The sequence below is a fragment of the Aethalodelphis obliquidens genome, unplaced genomic scaffold (genome assembly GCF_003676395.1).
Source record: "Aethalodelphis obliquidens isolate GAN/ISIS:26980383/991018 unplaced genomic scaffold, ASM367639v1 scaffold6, whole genome shotgun sequence".
In the NCBI taxonomy this organism is placed as follows: domain Eukaryota; kingdom Metazoa; phylum Chordata; class Mammalia; order Artiodactyla; family Delphinidae; genus Aethalodelphis; species Aethalodelphis obliquidens.
The window spans coordinates 72966856-72985403 of NW_020837950.1; the positions used below are offsets into that span (position 1 = coordinate 72966856).

Here is an 18548-nt window from a genome sequence, read left to right on the forward strand (position 1 = left end):
GTCCCAGAGGAGCCTTATAGTGTAAAAAAAAATTCCCTCCTTCTGCAGCCTCTGCACCCCGTATATCTTGACTGTTGCACTTTTCATATTCCTTGATCATTGTCTTACCTGTCTGCCTCCTCTGTCGGCCTGAAGGTTCCTCAAGGGCAGGATCTTCCTTCGCCCTGCATCCTCAATACTTAGCCCAGGTCCCTCCACATGTTAGCAACTAATAAGGTTTGTAATTATTAATCTTTTGGCTATCCCACCTGGCTAAACATCTTTGGATAGCGGCGGAGGTTGAATTATGTCTCCCCCCAAAGACATGCCAAAGTCCTAACCCACCGTACCTGTGACCTTATTTGGAAATAGGGTCTTTGCAGGAGAAGAGACGCAGAGAAACACAAGAAGGCCACATGACCGTAGAGGCAGCGATTAGAGTTAGTGGCCACAAGCCCAGGAACACTTAAAATTGCTGGCGACCCCCAGAAGTTGAGAGGCAAGAAATAGATTCCCCCTCCGAGCTTTCAGATCTGTGAGAGAATAAATTTCCGTTGTTTTAAACCATCCATTTTGTGGTAATTTTTTATGGCAGCCCTGGGAAAGCAATACAGACAGCATGAAAATCAACTCCATGGTCAAAGACTATGAGGTTTAGCATTCATTTATCTTTTACGTAATTCAACAGACATTGCTCTTCTCTCTGGTAAATCACATGATCTGAGTTAGTTTTCACTCCTTGATTCTGACAGAGACCCTTTAGGGAAAATCCCAACTGAGGGACTATAATGTACAAAAAGAATGAAGAATCTTTGAGGTTTTCGGGATATCACTAGATTCTGCAGACTGTGCAGTTGACGTTGGCCTAAACCCGCAGTACCCGCCCTTCTCTGCTCCTCCTGGGAACACGCAGGTGACAGCTGACGTTCACCTGTCCTAACAGACACCCCAGGGCAGCGGTCAGACGCAGGAACGCAGCAGCTGCAACTCTCCCACACGAGAAAGCACGCCAGAGTAAAAACGGAGACGCGCGAGCTTTCATTAGAAGACAACCCTGAACATTCACAAACGGAGGCTCCATGACTTTGATCGGTAACAATACGGAAACAATCAGACGTCGGATGCAGGATTGACCTTTATGATTCCATAAATACACCACCTCCAGAATTCTCCAAAACTCAGCTCTGGTCATGTTACTATCCGGCACCGACACCCTTGGATGTTTCCCTGGAGAATAAAGCAAAGGTTAAATTCCTCAGCCCCCAGAGTGAAGGAAGTCAGAAAGAGAAAAACAAATAGCGTATATTAGCGCATATATGTGGAACCTAGAAAAATGGTACAGATGAACCGGTTTGCAGGGCAGAAATAGAGACACAGATGTAGAGAACAAACGTATGGACACCAAGGGGAGAAAGCGGCGGGGCCTGGAGCTCGTGGTGTGATGAATTGGGAGATTGGGATTGACATGTACACACTAATATGTAAAAAATGGATAACTAATAAGAACCTGCTGTATAAAACAAAATAAAATTAAAAAAAAAATTCCTCAGCCCCGAACTCCCCAGCCGAATAACGATAAAGAACCCAAAGCAGGAAAGGAAGTGGGTCCGTCTTCTTCCCTTTCACTTCCGGCCGCGGCGTCCCGCCCCCATGACGCAAACACGCCGCGCCGTAACGTGCGTCATCCCGGCGCGCCTCCGAGGCTCTCGGCGGAGACAGAACATGGCGGAGCTGGGAAGGGTTGCAGTTCGCGATCCGGATTCGCTGCTCCCTGGGGGCTTCTGGGCGGCGGTGGCCGTGTGGGTGGAGAGGCCGCAGGTGGCCAACAAGCGGCTGTGTGGCGTTCGCCTAGAGGCCCGGCGGAGCGCCTGCTTGCCCCGGGTCGAGCATTCCGGCCCCCGGCCGAGCTCAGGCCCCGAGCCGGAGGAGCGTGCCCCGGCGGGATGCGGGCCCAAGGAGGGGCAGGGACACGGCCAGTGTTTCCCCGAGGGGGGGCCGGGCCCTCGGCCGGGCGCAGTCCCCGAGCAGGGCCCCCAGGAGAACCAGGGCCGGCGCCAGCAAGGGGAGGACCAGCGGGAAGCAGCCAAAGCGCCTCTGCTTTCTGGGGCCCCTGGGCAGCCCGGCAAGGCTGGAGCCGGGGAGGGCGACTTCCCCGCCCCGGACCTGGATTCTCTCTGGGACGATATTTCCCGGAGCCTCGCCAGCGGCAATCGAGAGATGCTAGCCTTCTTCACCCGCTCCGGGGCGGAATCACAGCTAGAGGCTCAGCACGAGCTCGACGTGATTCTCAGAACCGTCATCCCAAAAATGAACGCGCATTCTTGTGCTCCGAAGAGAGAAATAGTCGTGCAAGGTAAGAGTATTTCTGATAGTGGCAGGTGTCAAAGATACATAGAGCCGGACACTAGTGAAAGTGGCAAGGATAGGTTTTAATTGGTAATGCACTATCACAGTAGGGGGAAGAGTCCAGCGTGAACTGAACTCCACTGCGATTTGTGCAGAGGTGACTGGGCTTTTTACAGGGAGAATGAAGGAAGAGGATGGAGCGGTAGAGCCCGGGAGGTGAAAAATTAACCAGAAGCAGGAAAGGTGGGGATCAGTCCCTGTGACACCATCTGGGTTTGCTAACTGGTGCCTGTGGATGTTAGGACCTCCCCTCCCACAGAGGCGGTCCCAGGGGCTCTTGCTCAGGTGTGGGCTGGAACAGTCTATTCTTCTCTCAACCTTGAGTTTTTTCAGGTGGGCACTTTAAGGGGGCCTAGGGTCATGCTAGGGATGTGGCCTTGAGCTGTGACAATGTTTGTTCAGGTCTTCATAGGCCAAGGTTGAACCCTAATTGAGACAGGCCTCAGAGGAGCCTGCCTAGAGTTTGGTCCCGGGGAGAATCTCTCGCAGAGGCTGCAGTTAGATTAAAAACCAGCCAGTAAGTGAAAAGGCACTAAAGGCACTTAGTCTGCCAGTTTCCTTGCCATGCCCCAGGGAGGTTGTAGATTTTTCATTGTTTTTGGAGGGGGCACGTAGAAATGTGACTCCTTAGTACAGAGGGTGGGGTTGTGGATTGGGGTGGTGTCTGGAAGGCTTGGGGAAGATGGTGAAGGAGCGCTGGACCATGAGTGGTAAAGGGATGAGGGAAAAGGCCAGCTCCTGGGGCAGCTCGTGGAGGCCTCCCTACATCTCAGAGCTGCACCCGTGCCGAATTTGACTCACGCTCAGAGCCTCATTGACTTCCCCTGCTGCTGCATCTTTTCTGCCTCTAGCTGGAGACGGTTCTCAGCTTTTCGGGGCTCACATGGCTAGACGGGGCCCACCTGTGTAGTCCAGGATACTCTCTCTCTCTTCCGAGGTCCATAACCCTCTTCACATCTGTAGAGTCCCTTTTTGCCATGAAACAACTCCGTGTGGTCACAGGTTCTGGGTATCAGGGTGTGGGTGTCTCTGGAGGCTGTTCTGTCCACCACAAGCAGCGCTGCTGAATTACTACTGGTGGCTGCATACCCCCTCCCCGCCCCCCAGTACTGCGGGCCTCTGTGCCCCTGTAAGACTCTTCGCGGGTGTTCCCTCCTCCAGGAGGCCCTCACTGACCCTGCTGCCCAGACTAGTTCAGGAGCCCTTCCAGCTTTTATCACCTTTTAAACTTCACCTCTCCTGGCCTGAGGAGATGAGCGCATCAGTGCCCACGAGGCCTTCAAACGTGGATGTCTGCATTCTCACATGGGCTTCGCAGAAGAGCAGGGCGGGCTAAGCCTGTCCTCTTCCTCTTGGTGAGCACCGCTCCTCCACGGGGGGGCCCTTTCAGGACTACGCTCGCTCGGCGCGGTGCAGGCTTGGGGATGGGCCGTGGCCAGGACGTGCGCTGATGTAAGTCGAGTGGGGAAAAGCCCTGGGGGTTGAAGGCACGGTGGATTCAGTGCTGTTTTTTTAAGACCGCTTTTGATGAGACTCTGAACTAAGCACTTTAATCGATTATCCCTATCTTTTTCCCCCCAGATGTCCTCAATGGAACCGTAATTTTTTTACCTTTGGAAGAAGACAGTGAAGGGAATTTAAAGGTTAAGACGAGCAACGTGTATCAAATTCAGCTCAGTCAGAGCGAAGGAGAATGGTAAGGACCGAATAACTTATTCTTCTCTCGGTGACTGATGCTTTAAATCAATGATGTTTTTAAATTAATGAATTAATTATTTTGGGGGGGCTGCATCGGGTCTTGGTTGCTGTGCGCGGGCTTTCTCTAGTTGCGGCGAGCGGGGGCTGCTCTTCGTTGCGGTGCACAGGCTTCTCATTGCGGTGGCATCTTTTATCGCAGAGCACGGGCTCTAGGCGCACGGGCTTCAGTAGCTGTGGCTCGCGGGCTCTAGAGCGCTGGCTCACTAGTTGTGGCGCCTGGGCTTAGTTGCTCCGCGGCATGTGGGATCTTCTGGACCAGGGCTCGAATCTGTGTCCCCTGCATTGGCAGGCGGATTCTTAACCACTGCACCCCCAGGGAAGTCCCCAGTCAGTGATTTCTTTAGGCAGCTGTAAGATTCCGGTCACCAAGGAGCAGCAGGGACTCCCTCTTAGGCGGTTCGGGTTTGTGGGAACGTGCTTTCTGGTTGGCATTTCCCTGACGCATCCTTGTTCCTGTTGGCACCTGGGTGGTCATAGCCTGGCTGGAGGGCCCGTGCGTTCTGTGTAGCCTTGATGGTTAGTAGCACCTGGTTCTAGCACCGAATCCAAATAAACACAGTGCATTCGTTGTTCTGTTATTTCTTACCCCTTGGTAACGGGTGGTAAGTGGAACCTTCTTTTTCGTTGTCCACTGAGGCTCACGGGGTCTTAGACGTAGCGGGTGTTCTGTGATGTTTATCATAAAAGCAGCAGGTTCATCCGTTCCCTTAATTCCACGTGGTGTTTGGGCCTGTCTGGACAGTGTGAAATTTGACTTACTTCCATTTGGTATTTTTTAAATGAAAATGTCAGAGGAAGGTTAAATCACTTGCTGTTCTTCTGCTGGTGTTTTCCTGAGAGCCACGTGCGTCTGTTCTTTCGAGGCAGCCTTGGGGATGGGCTTTGCACGTGGTTTCATGGGGAGCTGAGGGGCACATTGGGAACAGCTTGGTTTGGAGTCACATAGACCTGCGTTTCCCCACCAGCATTGGGCTTGGGTACGTTGCCTCTGTGGCCCTCAGTCTTCTCATCTCTGAAACGGGTTTAATCATCTTTGAGCCCCCCAGGAGGGGGCTGGGCCGGGCTTCCCAGGGACCTGTTGTAGGCTTACACGCTGGGTGGGGTACTCAGGGTCGGCCGGGGTGAAGCCTCTTGCCGGCTGTTAAATGCTCCCCAAGGGGCCTTGCCCCGAGGCCCTTTCCTCTCCCCTGGAGAGTGAGGGCAGACCCCGTGGGAAAGCCGGGTGTGCCCGTGTGGGTCACCCAGGGGGTGCCGATGGCGGAGCTGCGGGGTGAGCGCTGGAGGCTGCTGTCCCCTTGCCTGGTTGGGGAAGCCTGGCCCGAGTCCGGCCGCGGCAGGCGCTCAGTGTGGTTGATGCGGTGGAATCCCAGCCCCTGTTCTCCATGAGCTTCCGAGTGCCCGGGTGGCTACTCCCCATCTTTCCCGGCTGACATCTCCTGTCGTTGCCCTGCCGGGCAGCTGTCACCTGCATTGCGTTGGGAGCTGGCCACACCGTGGGGCCAGGTATGGGGCCTTCTCAGCAGAACACGAGTTAAATGGACGTCTGGTGGTTGCCACCGTGGGATGCAGCACTCCTGGTCCGTGCTTGGCTTCAGCAGGACTTCAGTGTGCCCACCGTGTGCTTGTGCTGGGCAGCTGGGGGTCAGCAAGGCCCGGGAGAGACAGGTGAATGCTCTGATGCCAGGTGGTGCTGAGTGCCGGGCGGAAGTGAGAGGTGGCTCAGGCCTCTATTCCCGGTCCCTTCATTGGCAAGGGCAGTGCTGTGCCCATCGTACCAGGGTGGGCGGGAGAGGCCCCTGAGGCCTGAGTGGGTGAGGGGGTAGCCGTGATGACCCCGGTGGCACCTGGGAAATAGCGTGGGGCCCAGGAAGAGCAGAGGAAAGGCCCGAGGCCATCAGCCCCAGCAGGATAGCTTCCGAAGGGAAGGGGCGGGAAAGGTGAGCGTCTTGGGGCGTGTTTCTCAGCGGACACTTGGCACCTGTTCCTTCTGGGAGTGAGCTGTGTCCCTTGATGCGCCTGGTGGCAAAGACCTGACAGTCGTAACTCTCCAGCCTGGCGACCCCTTGCCCCTGCCCCTGGCCCGCGCCTGCCTCCAGCTCTGCCCCGTCACCCAGCCGCCTGTGCTTCTGGACGCCGCCTCCTTTTCTGTGCGCCAGCAAACTTGATGCCTCTCCCCTTCATCGCACTGCCTGGGCCGCAGCCTCGGTGGATGTGTTGTCGTGACCTAGGCCCGCGGGTTGCGCGTTTACTCGGCGCCCAGACAGCGAGCGCCCGCCGTGATCAGGCACTGCTGGGGCCGGGGTCGAGCGGCGAACAGAACAGACAGGGCCGCAGCCTCTGCATTTTGGTGGCAGAGGACACACGGTGACCTAGAAGGACTGTGAGCCACAGGGACTGTGTACGTGTCCTCAGCTTGGTGACCGAGCGCTCAGCTTCCTGGATGGGAAGTACTCAGTGGACCAGCATTCTACCTCTGGGCAGCACATGTGAAACGTATAAAACCTAGAAAAGTTAAAGAAATCCGTGAGCGTTTTCGCGTCTAGCTAACCGGCGCGTCTAGCTAACCGGCGCACGAAGTGGGAGGTGACAGGGACTTTGTCGTTGGGCTGATGGGCTTCGTAAGATGTGTAAATGCATTTTAACAACGTTTGCAAGAGAGGAGGAACTCTTTCTGCTTTTTAAATGTGTTTTTCTCTGTAGGATGAAAATTCTGTAACTAGTTCCAGATTGTCTTGTGTTTGGGGTACCATATTTTGTCATCGTAGCTGTCTTAATTTCTCTCTTCTTTTGGCAAAGAAATGTGTAATTTGAAAATAAGAATTGAAACCAGCTGTGCTTACTCATATCTCTCTTATTTTCAAAGGTTCATATCTGTTTTAATTTTCTGTCCAGAAAGATGGCATTCAGATGGCATTGTGTATCCCAAACCCACCTGGCTTGGAGAAGAGCTGCTGGCCAGATTGGCCAGGTGGTGTGTGGAGAGCAGGCAGAGTGGGTTCAAAAGCACCCTGTCCCTCATTTCCATCATGAAGTACAGCAGGGTTCACCAGGCGCTTAAAGAGAAGTATAAAGACATGACCAAGGTAATTCTGGGCAGAGACGTCTGTGACTTCCCCACCCCCATTGAAACGAGGTGATGTACCAAGCTGCTCCAGGTGACGTCGTTTCGCCTGTGAGCTGCAAATGCAGACATTAAGTCAAAACATACCCACCCAGGGCCCCACATCGCAGCCTGGACTTTGACATAGTTAGGGATGCAGACCATGAGAACACTGGCAGTTACGCTGTGGAGAAGGATTTGGTTTTCGTGTCTTGTTTTGTTTTGGCATGTTACTATTTTTTGTCAAGAGAACAAAAGGAGAATAATTTAATTTAAAATAATGGAATATTTAAATACTAAGCTACCATAATTCTTTAGTATAAACATAAAGGTATTTGAAGAAAATATATGGAAAATTAAAGTACAAAAGCATATACTTCCAAAAAGGAGACCAATTTTGTAAAATGTCCTTAACTTGAAGATGTAAAAACAAGGTAACCACAAACATCTGTGTATTCACACCCAGCTTAAGAAATAAAGCATCACAAGCATATCTCCATTTATTGTGCTTTGCAGATATTGTAGTTTTTACGAATTGAAGGTTTGTAACGGCCCTGCACGGAGTAGGTCAATTGGCGCCGTTTTCCAACAGCGTTTGCTCACTTCGTATCTCTGTGTCACATTTTGGTAATTTGCACAATATTTCAGACTTTTTCATTATCATTATGTTTGTCACGGTGACCTGTGATCAGTGACCGTTGATGTTACTGCTGTAACTCACTGCAGACTCAGGTGATGGTTGGCATGCTTAGCGACCAAGCATTTTATTTTTTGGCTGCCCCAGGCGGCGTATGGGATCCCAAGTCCCCAGCCAGGGGTTGAACCCACACTCTCTGCTGTGAAAGTGCTGAGTCCTAACCACTGGACTGCCAGGGAATTCCCAGCAATAAAGTATTTTTTAATTAAAGTACGTCCATTGTTTTCTTAGACGCAACGCTATTGCACACTTAATAGACTACTCTGTAGTGTAAACGGAACTTTTATATGCACTGGAAAACCAAAAAATCTGCGTGACTCACCTTACTGCAATATTTACTTTGTTGGGGTGTCTGGAACTGAACCCGCAGTATCTCCGAGGCGCCTGTGCTAACAGAGTTGAACCTACTTTGTACTCTTCCTGTTCGTATCTCCCTCCCTTCTCCTAGAAGTAACCACGGTTCATCGTTGCCACGTGTTTTTGTGTCAGTCCCCTCTTGCTGTGTAGCAGAGCATCCCCCAGTGTCTCAGGCGTTCCCGCTGGGGATGGCTGGCCTCGGCTGGCCTCGCCTTCTCTCCCGGGTCCTGGCCTGGCGCTTCTTCATTATCTTACTGTTTAGTACCTTTAAGAAGGGACTTCTTTATTCTTCCAGCTTTTAAAATTGTCCTTGGCGAGATGGTTCGTCCAAACTCTCTAATCCACTAGACTGGAAACAGAAATCTGAACGTTTAATATTGGCCATCGGTTTTTTTCTCATCTGCCAAACTCCGTTCTGCACGTTACTGATGTTAGTAACGAGGCCTCACACGTGCACAGCCAGTATTTTCTAGTTTCACAGTACCTGCTGGTCATCCTGCGTGGTAATTAAGGCAGAGTCAATCCCCGCTTTACAGATCGGGAGACGGGGACAAACAGCTGAGTGACACTCCTGACGAGTGACGGCGACTCACTGACAGACCAGAGGGTGCAGCACTGACCTCCTGACCCCTGCGCCTTTGCTTCCTCGACCCCCCGCCGCCCCTCATTTCCTTGTCTGTCATACTTGTCTAGATGAGTGACGAGGGTAGCATAGCTCAGCATTTTCCTCTGATGCCCAGCGGCCCCACCTCAGCGTCTTACAGACAATGTCTTTACTCCACAGTCTTGCTGCAGACTCCACACACAGGTGCGGTGAAAACTCACACATGCCCTTGCACATGTTGTAGGTGTGGCCTGAAGTAACTGACCCTGAGAAGTTCGTGCATGAAGACGTGGCTCTTGCTGCCTACCTGCTGGTAAGGCTGTGCGGGCAGAGTTTAGGTGGAAGGGCGGGAGGTTGCTCCGGGTAGCTCAGGACTTCTACGGTTCTGTTGGCCGGGGTTGGTTACACAAGGGATTTTTTTTTTAACTTTGCATGGTGCTTTTGCGTGAATGTAGAACGAGTCTGAGTTGGGAAATGCAACGTCAGGAATTGAACTGAAGCAGTGCCTTCCTGATTAGTAGTCAGCGCGGAACACGGAGATGCTGGCTGCGTTTGGGAGCTGCCGTCGGGGCCCATCTGATACGCACGTGCCTCCCTAGCAGCCCTCGCGTTCGGTGCTTCCAGTTCTCGGCCTTCTCGGCTGCCTTGCTGCCCACCTGGATTTGGGCAGGCCTTTAACTTCGGAGTCTTGATTTTCTCATCTATGAGATGTTTAGAGGAGACACCTTGCAACTGCCTTTCAGCCGGAATTCTCTTAGTCTTCGAAATAACATTGCTTCTCAAAGTATACAACACTTGAAGAACTGAGAGAACGCCTGAAGGAACTGACAGTAATCTGTACAGCTCTTGCCCAGAGATGACCACGTGAACGTGGACTCTGGGAGGAAGAAGAAGGCTTTGATGCCCGCGCAGCATCCGGCCAGGGCCGTGGGCGGGTCCCGCCTCGCTCTGCTCACCCGGGCATCACATGCGCGGAGGCCCAGGGCCTCGGAGGAGGCCGCTCCTCCTGTTGTGGGAGAGGATCTGCAGTTCCAGGTGGGGTTGTGTCTGAACTACTGTGGGGTGAAGTGAATCACAAACTGACTTTGGTTTTTTTTTTTCTGTTTGCTTAGATTCTATGGGAAGAAGAGAGAGCTGAGCGGGGAGAGACAGCCAGGCAGTGCTTTGTCGACCTCGGTTGTGGGAACGGCCTCCTGGTCCACATCCTGAGCAGAGAAGGGGTAAAGCATGCTTGGGGCCGTTGCTTGTACCTTCGCTAGAGCGTCTTCAGGCCCAGCACGGGGTCTTTCTCTGCTGGTCCGATCGGGATTCAGAGGTGGCCTGGCTGTCGGCATAGTGGCTGGTTGCGAACTGTGGGGCGGGCAGCTTGTAAACAGGACCAAAGACAGCGGTCTCGTGAGACTAGAAGAGGGTTCTCAGACACTCGGCCTGCGGAACAGCACGCTTTCAGCAGCTCTGATGTTTTTGTTGTCAGTATTTTCTTTGGAAAACCCACCATTTCAAGGCACAGAGAGGGGAATAAAGGATAAGGTGGGTTCTGCCCTAGAGAAGTTTAGATTCTAGCTCAGAGGACAGTCAGGCACCCATGTATTGTATTGATACACATACACATGTAAAACTGTGATAGTCAGTCTTGCACCCATTTTCTGGATTGTGAAGCAGAGGCATTGAGAGCTGAGAACAGCCCCGGCCCTGGGAGCAGTTCAGGACTCGCAGGCGTCAGCTTTCCCCCGGCGTCTCGCGGCGTCCGGCGAGGCCAGTGCACTGGGTGCAGCAGCGCCGTCACCTGGCCCAGTGAGCTTCGTGCTTGAGAGTGACAGTGGGGATTGAAGCCCAGTCGTGGTGACCCGAAGGCTGGTTTTCTTGTGACCGTAGCATCCTGCCTTATGGACAGACACATTTGTCCTCACCTGTGGGACTTTGGAATGGGGTTGTTAGACGGGGCTTTCTGAGGTGCTTTGTAAAAGAGTGAGGCTGCAGTTGTGACCCCTGTGAACAGGTTGTCTGTGGGGTGTTAGCGCATCTGGTGGTGACTAGGAGCCAGTGGGTGGAGACATGGGGGTGGGGCCCCGGGAGAGCTGCGTGTGGTCAGGGTGCGCTGGATGAGAACGACCCTGAGGACGAGGCTCGTCTGGGGGCTGGAAGAGAAGGTGAGCCCAAGAGCTGAACTTGACCAGCTCAGAGGAGCCGTCTCCCTTTCCGGGCAGGTGTATTTCCCAGGGCTGCGTGTGGCCGTGGAGGTGTTTGCACGCCTTGGCTCTGTTCCCCTTCGCGAAGCCTCGGCAGCACAGGTTCTGTCTGTGCCCCGCAGGACGCAAGTGTCTGTTCTCAGCAGCCGGGGAGCTGAGGGTCTCCTGCACTTAACGCGGGGGGTGATACCTGCAGAGTTCGATCTGTTCTTGCTAATTTATTGTGGTGTACTGACCTGGACCTTTGATTCCTGAAATTCCTCGTTTCAGCATCCAGGCAGAGGGATTGATGTCCGAAGACGAAAGGTTTGGGACATGTACGGACCAGAGACACACTTAGAGGTACTGTGCTGTCCCTGCCCTTGACCTCAGCACGGTTATTTGAAGGGGTGTCTCTGTGTACGGGCCAGTCAGAGATGCTCATAACCACAGCAGTCCACATTCGTCTCAGTGCCCTGAGACTGTAGAGGCGGATGAAGCTTTAGACCTCCATAGCCTTCTGGTTAAACTGAAGCACGGATGCCGGAGCCGGAGGCGTGTCTCCTCCCCCGGGTCTGCCGCAGGCCCTTTGCATCTCCTGTGGGTGCCCGAGGGGGCTATTGGCTGCCTGGGTGGCGGGGGCGGAGGACGACCCCTCCTCTGCATCTCCTCTGGTGCCTGGGACAGGCCGCATGTTCAGACTTCCGCTAGGCAGTGGGTGCCCACCCTGCCAGGACCGGGCCGGGGCGGGGGCACCATGGGCGGTCCCACTCTGTGAGCAGCGTGGCCAGGAGTGGCCTCCAGCAAGACGGCGAGCTGGCGAGGAGTCGGCGGAGGGGAGCGCAGTGGAGTGGCCGGACCGGGCTGCACACGCGCAGCCGTCCAGCGAGGACGGACAGCACACCTAGCCTCGGTCGTGACCGTGGGGCTGCAGGGAGCCCCGTCCGCCCCGCCGTGGTCCAGAGCAGCTCCAAGCCATCAGAGAGGGGAGTCTCCTCCACAGCACCCCGCGGCAGGTCAGGGCTCTAGCATTTCCCGGCGTTGGTCTCTAAGAGCCCAGGCCTCCAAGCCGGCGGGGGAGCGTGGCGGTGGGGCTGCACGCTTGGCCCCGGGGCGCCATGGGGCCTCTGCTGTCCAGCTGCCCGCATCGCCTCTAGACCCTGTCCCCGAGCGAAGACGCGCGGGGGTGACCGGGACGCGACGTCTCATCCGCCCGAGGGCAGGATGCTGACCGGAGAAATGAAAAGGGCATTTGCTTTTCGTCGTGGAGAATGTCCGGAATATACCGGAGTGGAGAGATGCCCGCGTGCCAAACCCCAGCAACTCATCGGCCGCCTCAGCGATTCTTTGTCTCATCCCTCCCCCTCCACGACCACAGCATCAGCCCAGCTGTGGTTTCCAAGCAGATCTCGGGTATATCATTTCATCTGTGAAAAGAAAACGAAAGTTTCAAGACTTATTTGGATATTTTCTCTTTGCCTTTCTATTAAAGTTGAGAATATTATTGCAAAATATAAAAACATTGGAGGAAGGGAGGTTCATTGCAGCTGCCCGACAGCTTTTTATTTGCTCAGTTTCTCATTATATATTTATACTTTGTTTTATGCTACAAGAGTTTACATTTGCTTGTATATTCATACATTACAATAAATTAGAACATTTTAAAAAAATCTCAGGTTTGAGGAATGGTGGTAAACCAGATGCAGGACTAGGGGAGGCTCTGCAGCCACATGCACAGACCACGTGTCCTCACACAGGTAATAAAATTGGGCTCTGAATTTCGATGAGGCTGATGATCAAAGCTAAGGGAATAACGTGGTTGATTCCCAAATCCCCTGTGTCCCAGGAGAAACAGCAAAATAATTTCTTTGGGTAAAAAGTTCACACAGCAGTTGAATAGGCTCTGTTTAAATCATGACCCCAAGGAAGAGCTGGCTGGCACAACGTGCCCCTTGGAGAACAGGTGGAAGATTCTGGTTCTTTATTCGAGGTTCCCTGTGGAGTGGGGGAAACCCCACCCATCACTCAGTGAAGGCCTGCTAGTAGGAGTGCTGTGTCTCACCTCTTGTGCATTTTTTTCTCGTTACCCCTGGACCTCTGGTCGCCGAGCTGGAGGAAGAGTCCTGCATCTTCCCGTGTTAAATGTGAGGGTGGAGGCTGGCAGGTAGACAGGTAGAGCTTTCTTGTCTAGCATGTTGTTGGAAAGAAAACTAAACGTGATTGTGATAATTACTAAGTGTAATTCGTTTTTGTAAATATAGACCATTTAAAGAGGCAGGCATATTTAAATGTAGAATGGGTGGGAAGAAAGAGTAAATAGTATTAAAAGTTTGTTTTTGATAGTATCCAAAGTTTGCCTACTTTCGAATTAGCATAGACCATTTTCAGTATTTCACTGAAATACTGTTTTCAGCATTTTAATATATGTGAAAATAGAAGCACATATGCTTAGTCAAGAGCCAAAAAGATTAATTTAAATTCAATTTTTATATCCGTCAGCTTTGCAAAACACTCTCGTGGCCTTCAACGTGAGGGTTAACATCGTGTCTCCCCCATTTGTTCTGACCGAGAACTAACACGTCTGCTTACTTGCCGTGGGGATTCATTCTTCAATTCTAAAATTAGTGGATTTTGAGTGGTTATATAGTCTCTCTTTCCAGTTTTTTTTTTTTTTAACCCTTTGTTTTACATTGAAGTATAGTTAATTTGCAGTGTTGTGTTAGTTTTGGCTGTACAGTCTCCGGTTCTCACTGACATCTTCACCATTGGGACTGTTGACTTTGATAATTAATGACGGCCTGCTGATTAGCAGAAAGGATAAGGTGTTCACTTAAAGTTCTTAAATCCTCAAAGCAAGCCGTTCCCAGCTTAACTACAGACACGATCACAGTGGTGAACATGCCTGTCCAGTGGGTAAAAACTTGCTGTCTGAGAGTTCACAAAAGGTAATAGTGTAATAGCAAAGGCTGGTGCACACTTCTGCAAATTCTTCCTATATTTTCTCTTTTCATAGATGCGCTCATTCCGTGGGTTGTGTAAGTGCATCAGGGTCTATGTCAAGTCAGCCTCAGACCTCCCAGCTTTCCGCTCACCCCTCTGCAGGCCGTTTCTTGCCCCTCCTCCTGTCAAAAGTAAAGTGGTTCACATGTCCCCTGTCTCCTTTAGCTGCTCTTATATTTATGTAAAAAGGCTATTTTTAATATCAAAAGAAGATGAGCGTCCGGAAGTGTTGTTGGCTCATCGGCGCAGAGATGATGCTAAAAGTTGTCAGGAGCCGTGCCCTCGGGCAGGCCGGGCTGGGCACACACTTCCTCACTCCTGGCCCAGCTTCCGCCTTTTGCAGATGAAGACCTGCAGCCCAGAGCGGCTGAGACCGGGCCGGGAACAGCTGCGGTTCTGCAGGGGTGGTTGCGTTTGTTGTTTCCCTCCGTGCTCTGATTTTATTTACTACACGTTCAGGCTTGTTCTGTGTCTTTCTTGTAGGAAAGTGCAATCACACCAAATGATAAGACCCTCTTCCCGGACGTCGATTGGTTAATCGGAAACCATTCCGATGAACTAACGCCATGGATACCTGTGATTGCGGCCAGGTGAGTAGGTGGAGGTGTTAGCACAGTGGTGGCTGGGGATGTTTTGTTGCCTAAACCTCGCTGTCCAGAACTGTAGCCACTGGCTGCTTGTGGCTATCGCGTACTTGAGATGTGGCTGGTCCAGATTGATGAGACGATAATCTGTTGGATATATTGGGTTAAATTTAAAATAAATTCCACCTGTTTTATTTTGCTGTTGAAGATACGGATACTAGAAAATATAAAATTATGTATGTGGTTCACATGTTCACGTTATATTTTCGTTGTGATTACTTCCACAGTGTTTTTATATCCAGTGTTGAAAGGTGTGTTTTTCCTGATAGCAGGAGGGTTTGTCTTTCAGAGTAAAGACCTCTGCTGAAATGTTTTGTCTCAATTTTGGGCTCTCTGCCTCGGGCAGACTTCTTTAAGATGCGCGTTACCTTGCTGCCCTTTCACATTTCATTGCCACGTCTCTTTTATCCAAGGTTCTTTTGGACTGTTCTATTTATTTATTTTTTTAATGCCCTCCCCACCCCTTTTCTTTTAGGTACAGTTGATTTACAATATTATATAGTTTCAGGAGTACAACGTAGCAATTAAAAATTTTTTGGTCATGCTCTATTGGTAGTTATCATAAAATACTTCCTGTGTTCCCTGTGCTGTACAGCATATCCCTGGGGCTTATCTATGTTATGCGTAGTAGGCTGTGCCTCTTAATCCTCTACCCCTGCCTCGCCCCTCCCCGCTTCCCTCTCCCCACTGGTGACCACGAAGTCATTCTCTGTATCTGTGAGTCTGTTTCGTTTTGGTTATTTTCATTCGTTTTATTTTGTAGATTCAGCAGACAAGTGATAACGTACAGTATTTGTCTTTTTCTGTCTGACTTCATTGCACTAAGCATAACACCTTCCAGGGCCATCCTTTTGGACTGTTTTAGAGTAATATAGGTCAAGGGGCAAATCACAATCTTTTTTGTGCTTGTTACCTCTGAAATTTCCTGTCCAACAGCTGAAATCTCCACGTACTTGAGAATGTTTTAGGTTACAGTTGATGATAATTGCAATAGAAAAAAATATTTTTAATAAAAGTAATTAGATTCATATTTTATTGAAAAGATGCTGTGCTGCATTGTTTCTAGAAATTAACTTGGGGAAGGCTGTAATTCTTCTTTTTATATAAAAAACAAAATGAGCCAGTAGCACACGGTTTGCGTTTTGCCCGGGCACACCGTTGCTGCGTGGCTTTCTGAGGACTTTTCTTCATTGAATCTCTTTAAGACTGTGGGTTTCCGTGTCGCTGGTTGTCTTTGAAGGTCCTCCTACAACTGCCGCTTCTTCGTCCTGCCCTGCTGCTTCTTTGACTTCGTTGGGAAGTATCAGCGGAGGCAGAGCAAGAAGACCCAGTACCGAGGGTACCTGGATTTCATCACCGAGGTGGGGTCGACCTGTGGCTTCCACGTAGAGGAGGATTGTCTTAGGATTCCTTCCACCAAGAGGGTGCGTCCTGGTCACCTGGGCTGTCCTCGGCGGGCGACACCGAGGTGTTTAGATGGAGAGCTTGGGGCCGTCCTTGTCACAGAACCGTAGACGGCACTGGGATGGTTGCAGGTGTGACTGTCCCAGAGGTGCCCTTGCTGATCCCAGCATCCCCGTCCGTCACTGGCGGGTCCAGAGGCTTGTTCTGTGCCTGCAGATCCCTGCTTTGCAGGTGCTCTGGCGCTTCCTTCTCCCGCCCCGTGGCAGCTCTGCAGGAACCCTCAGCAGGTCTTCATCCCTTTTCCAGAAACTGTGACTGCCCCTCGGGGACCCTCCCAGAGTGGGCGTCAGCTTGGTTTCTCTACAGGTTTCTGGCCGTAGTGCTGCCTGGGGCTGAACGCTCTAACTTCTGACTTAGGGTCCCAAATTACAGGCTGAAATTGCTCCAGAAGCTCAAAAGGATTTCACATTTCCTCATTAAGAGGCTTATTAATTCAGATTTGCTTGAAATGAACTTTTCCAGGTGGAAATTGACCCTTGCACTGCCTGTGACCCTGCCAGGTGGTCGGGGCCGACCTGCTTACCACGCAGGGGGCTTGAACTACTGAGAGTCAGGGGAACCATTGACATTGGTTTCATTAATCTCTGTTAACTTTCTTTCATGAGACTCTGTGGACCTCAGTGCTTTTCGTGAGAAACTAAACACAAAAACCTGTCACCCGATCTCAGCTTGACTGCGTGACGGTGGTGAAAAGGATCGAAGGTTTGAGCTTGACTCCCGACTTGCCACTTCCTGGCAGTGCGTTCGGGGGCACATTACAGACACTCCCTGCCTGTGTCCTCACTGCCAACTAGGGAGCAGCAGCTCGCCGGCCGGTGCCGGGCCCTCGCTCGGGCTCGCCTGCCTGCGCTGGGCCGCTCTGTCGGCTTCAGGTACACTGCTGTCGCTGCTCGAGGTCGTTTGGGAAGTGTCCTTTAGGGCTCACCTTCAGAGCCTTCACGTCATGCTCTTACACGTCCTCTCTTTTGGCAAGTCAGTCTTCTGAGGTTGGAATGGAATTTTGCTGGAGTTTGGGTCACGTAGGTACGAGGATCCTACAGTTTTGATGTTTGCATTTGCCATTCCGTTACTGGTTGCTGGAGACCACGGAGCATTGCTTAATCTCTCCGAACCTCAGGTTTCCTGTAACTGGAAGGTTCGGGGGTCAGGTGCAAGTGCGGGTGTCCACACACAGCAGCTGTTAATTGAGGACTGATTACGTGCCACGCCTTATTCCACGCACACAGAAGTTGTCACCTGCCCGAGATCACACATTCAGCAGGTGGCACAGCTGGAGAGCAGTGAGGGATGGCTCTGATGCAACCAGATTCGCCTTCATCGGGTTCAGGCCCGGAGAGGATGTCCAGAGACGCTGTACCCACTGCAGCCTCGCCGGACGGGGCCTGGCTCTCTCCGGGGCTCCTGAGGGCAGCCTTCGTCTGGACGTGCGAACGGGGAAGGGGACAGCGTGAACTGGACATCCCCGCCGTGCCAGGTGCTCTGCTAGGTGCACACGTGCTCTCCTCGCTCTGGCAGCGCTGCCCCTTAAGAGCCCTGCAGGGTTACCATCAGGGTCTGTGTGTGGGGCGGAAGAGGGGTGCAGTGGGGTGCGGCTGGTTGGCTCAGTAAAGGTGACCTTGGTCTGTCGTGTTTGTTAGGCGCTGTGGAAGTCAGGAATGAAGCTTCCTGTGGGCTTTTGCTGATAGTATATTAAGTCATTAGTTGGTATGACTTTTTAAAATAAGGATTCCTTTCATGATAGGTGTCGAAGACTTTCATGGAATTTATTCTCCAGAACAAGAGAGTTCCCTGGAGAACGTTGAGATACTATTGGAACCTGCTAAAGTACTTCCTGTGCTCTTTTCACGTGTAGGTGTGTCTCATTGGGAAGTCCAGAACATACCCGCCCGCTGGAGAGGATTCTGTGGATGAGCGGAGAACCCGCTACATTAACAGCAGGCGGGGCGGTCCTGTGAGCCCACCTGGCCAGGTCCCTGCCCCTCGTCCACCCGGGGCCGCCGCCGGTGGTGCCGATGGCCCCGAGGGGCATGGAGCCCTGGACGCCGGGGCCGGGCACGCACCAGAGTCCCCCGCCGAAGGACTCTGGTTGTCTGGATTTCGCCCCAGAGAAAAAGCCAAGCGCGTGAGGAACTGTGCCACCCTCCCTCGAGATTTTATTGGCCGAGTGGTTTTGCAAGTGGCGAATCTGTTGTTGGGCAGAAAGCAGTCAAACGTGACAAGCTCTCAGAGCAGGAGCGCGACGGCCTGGAGTCGGGGAGGTAACGGGCACCCTGGGTCAGAGCAGGAGCGTGAAGGCCTGGAGTCAGGGAGGTAACGGGCGCCCTGGGTCAGAGCAGGAGCGCGAAGGCCTGGAGTCGGGGAGGTAACGGGC

At 52.2% G+C, this 18548-nt stretch overlaps 1 protein-coding gene across 6 annotated transcripts in view; it reads left to right on the forward strand.

Moving 5' to 3' along the window:
- The first annotated feature begins 1676 nt into the window (after positions 1-1676).
- The window catches only part of TRMT44 (tRNA methyltransferase 44 homolog), a 24288-nt gene continuing 7416 nt past the window's right edge, over positions 1677-18548 (forward strand). For 2 of the 6 annotated variants that reach the window (XM_027103821.1, XM_027103822.1), the window contains exons 1-10: positions 1677-2332; positions 3967-4081; positions 7007-7226; positions 9146-9214; positions 10014-10121; positions 11361-11432; positions 14553-14659; positions 15954-16137; positions 18030-18435; positions 18488-18539. In XM_027103821.1, coding sequence (XP_026959622.1) covers positions 1702-2332; positions 3967-4081; positions 7007-7226; positions 9146-9214; positions 10014-10121; positions 11361-11432; positions 14553-14659; positions 15954-16137; positions 18030-18435; positions 18488-18539 — 1964 coding nt within the window. In that variant the 5' untranslated portion in view covers positions 1677-1701. Of the gene's footprint in view, positions 2333-3966; positions 4082-7006; positions 7227-9145; positions 9215-10013; positions 10122-11360; positions 11433-14552; positions 14660-15953; positions 16138-18029; positions 18540-18548 lie in introns of all 6 variants that reach the window. The other 4 variants (XM_027103819.1, XM_027103820.1, XR_003432308.1 and 1 more) reach the window with 3 other exon arrangements.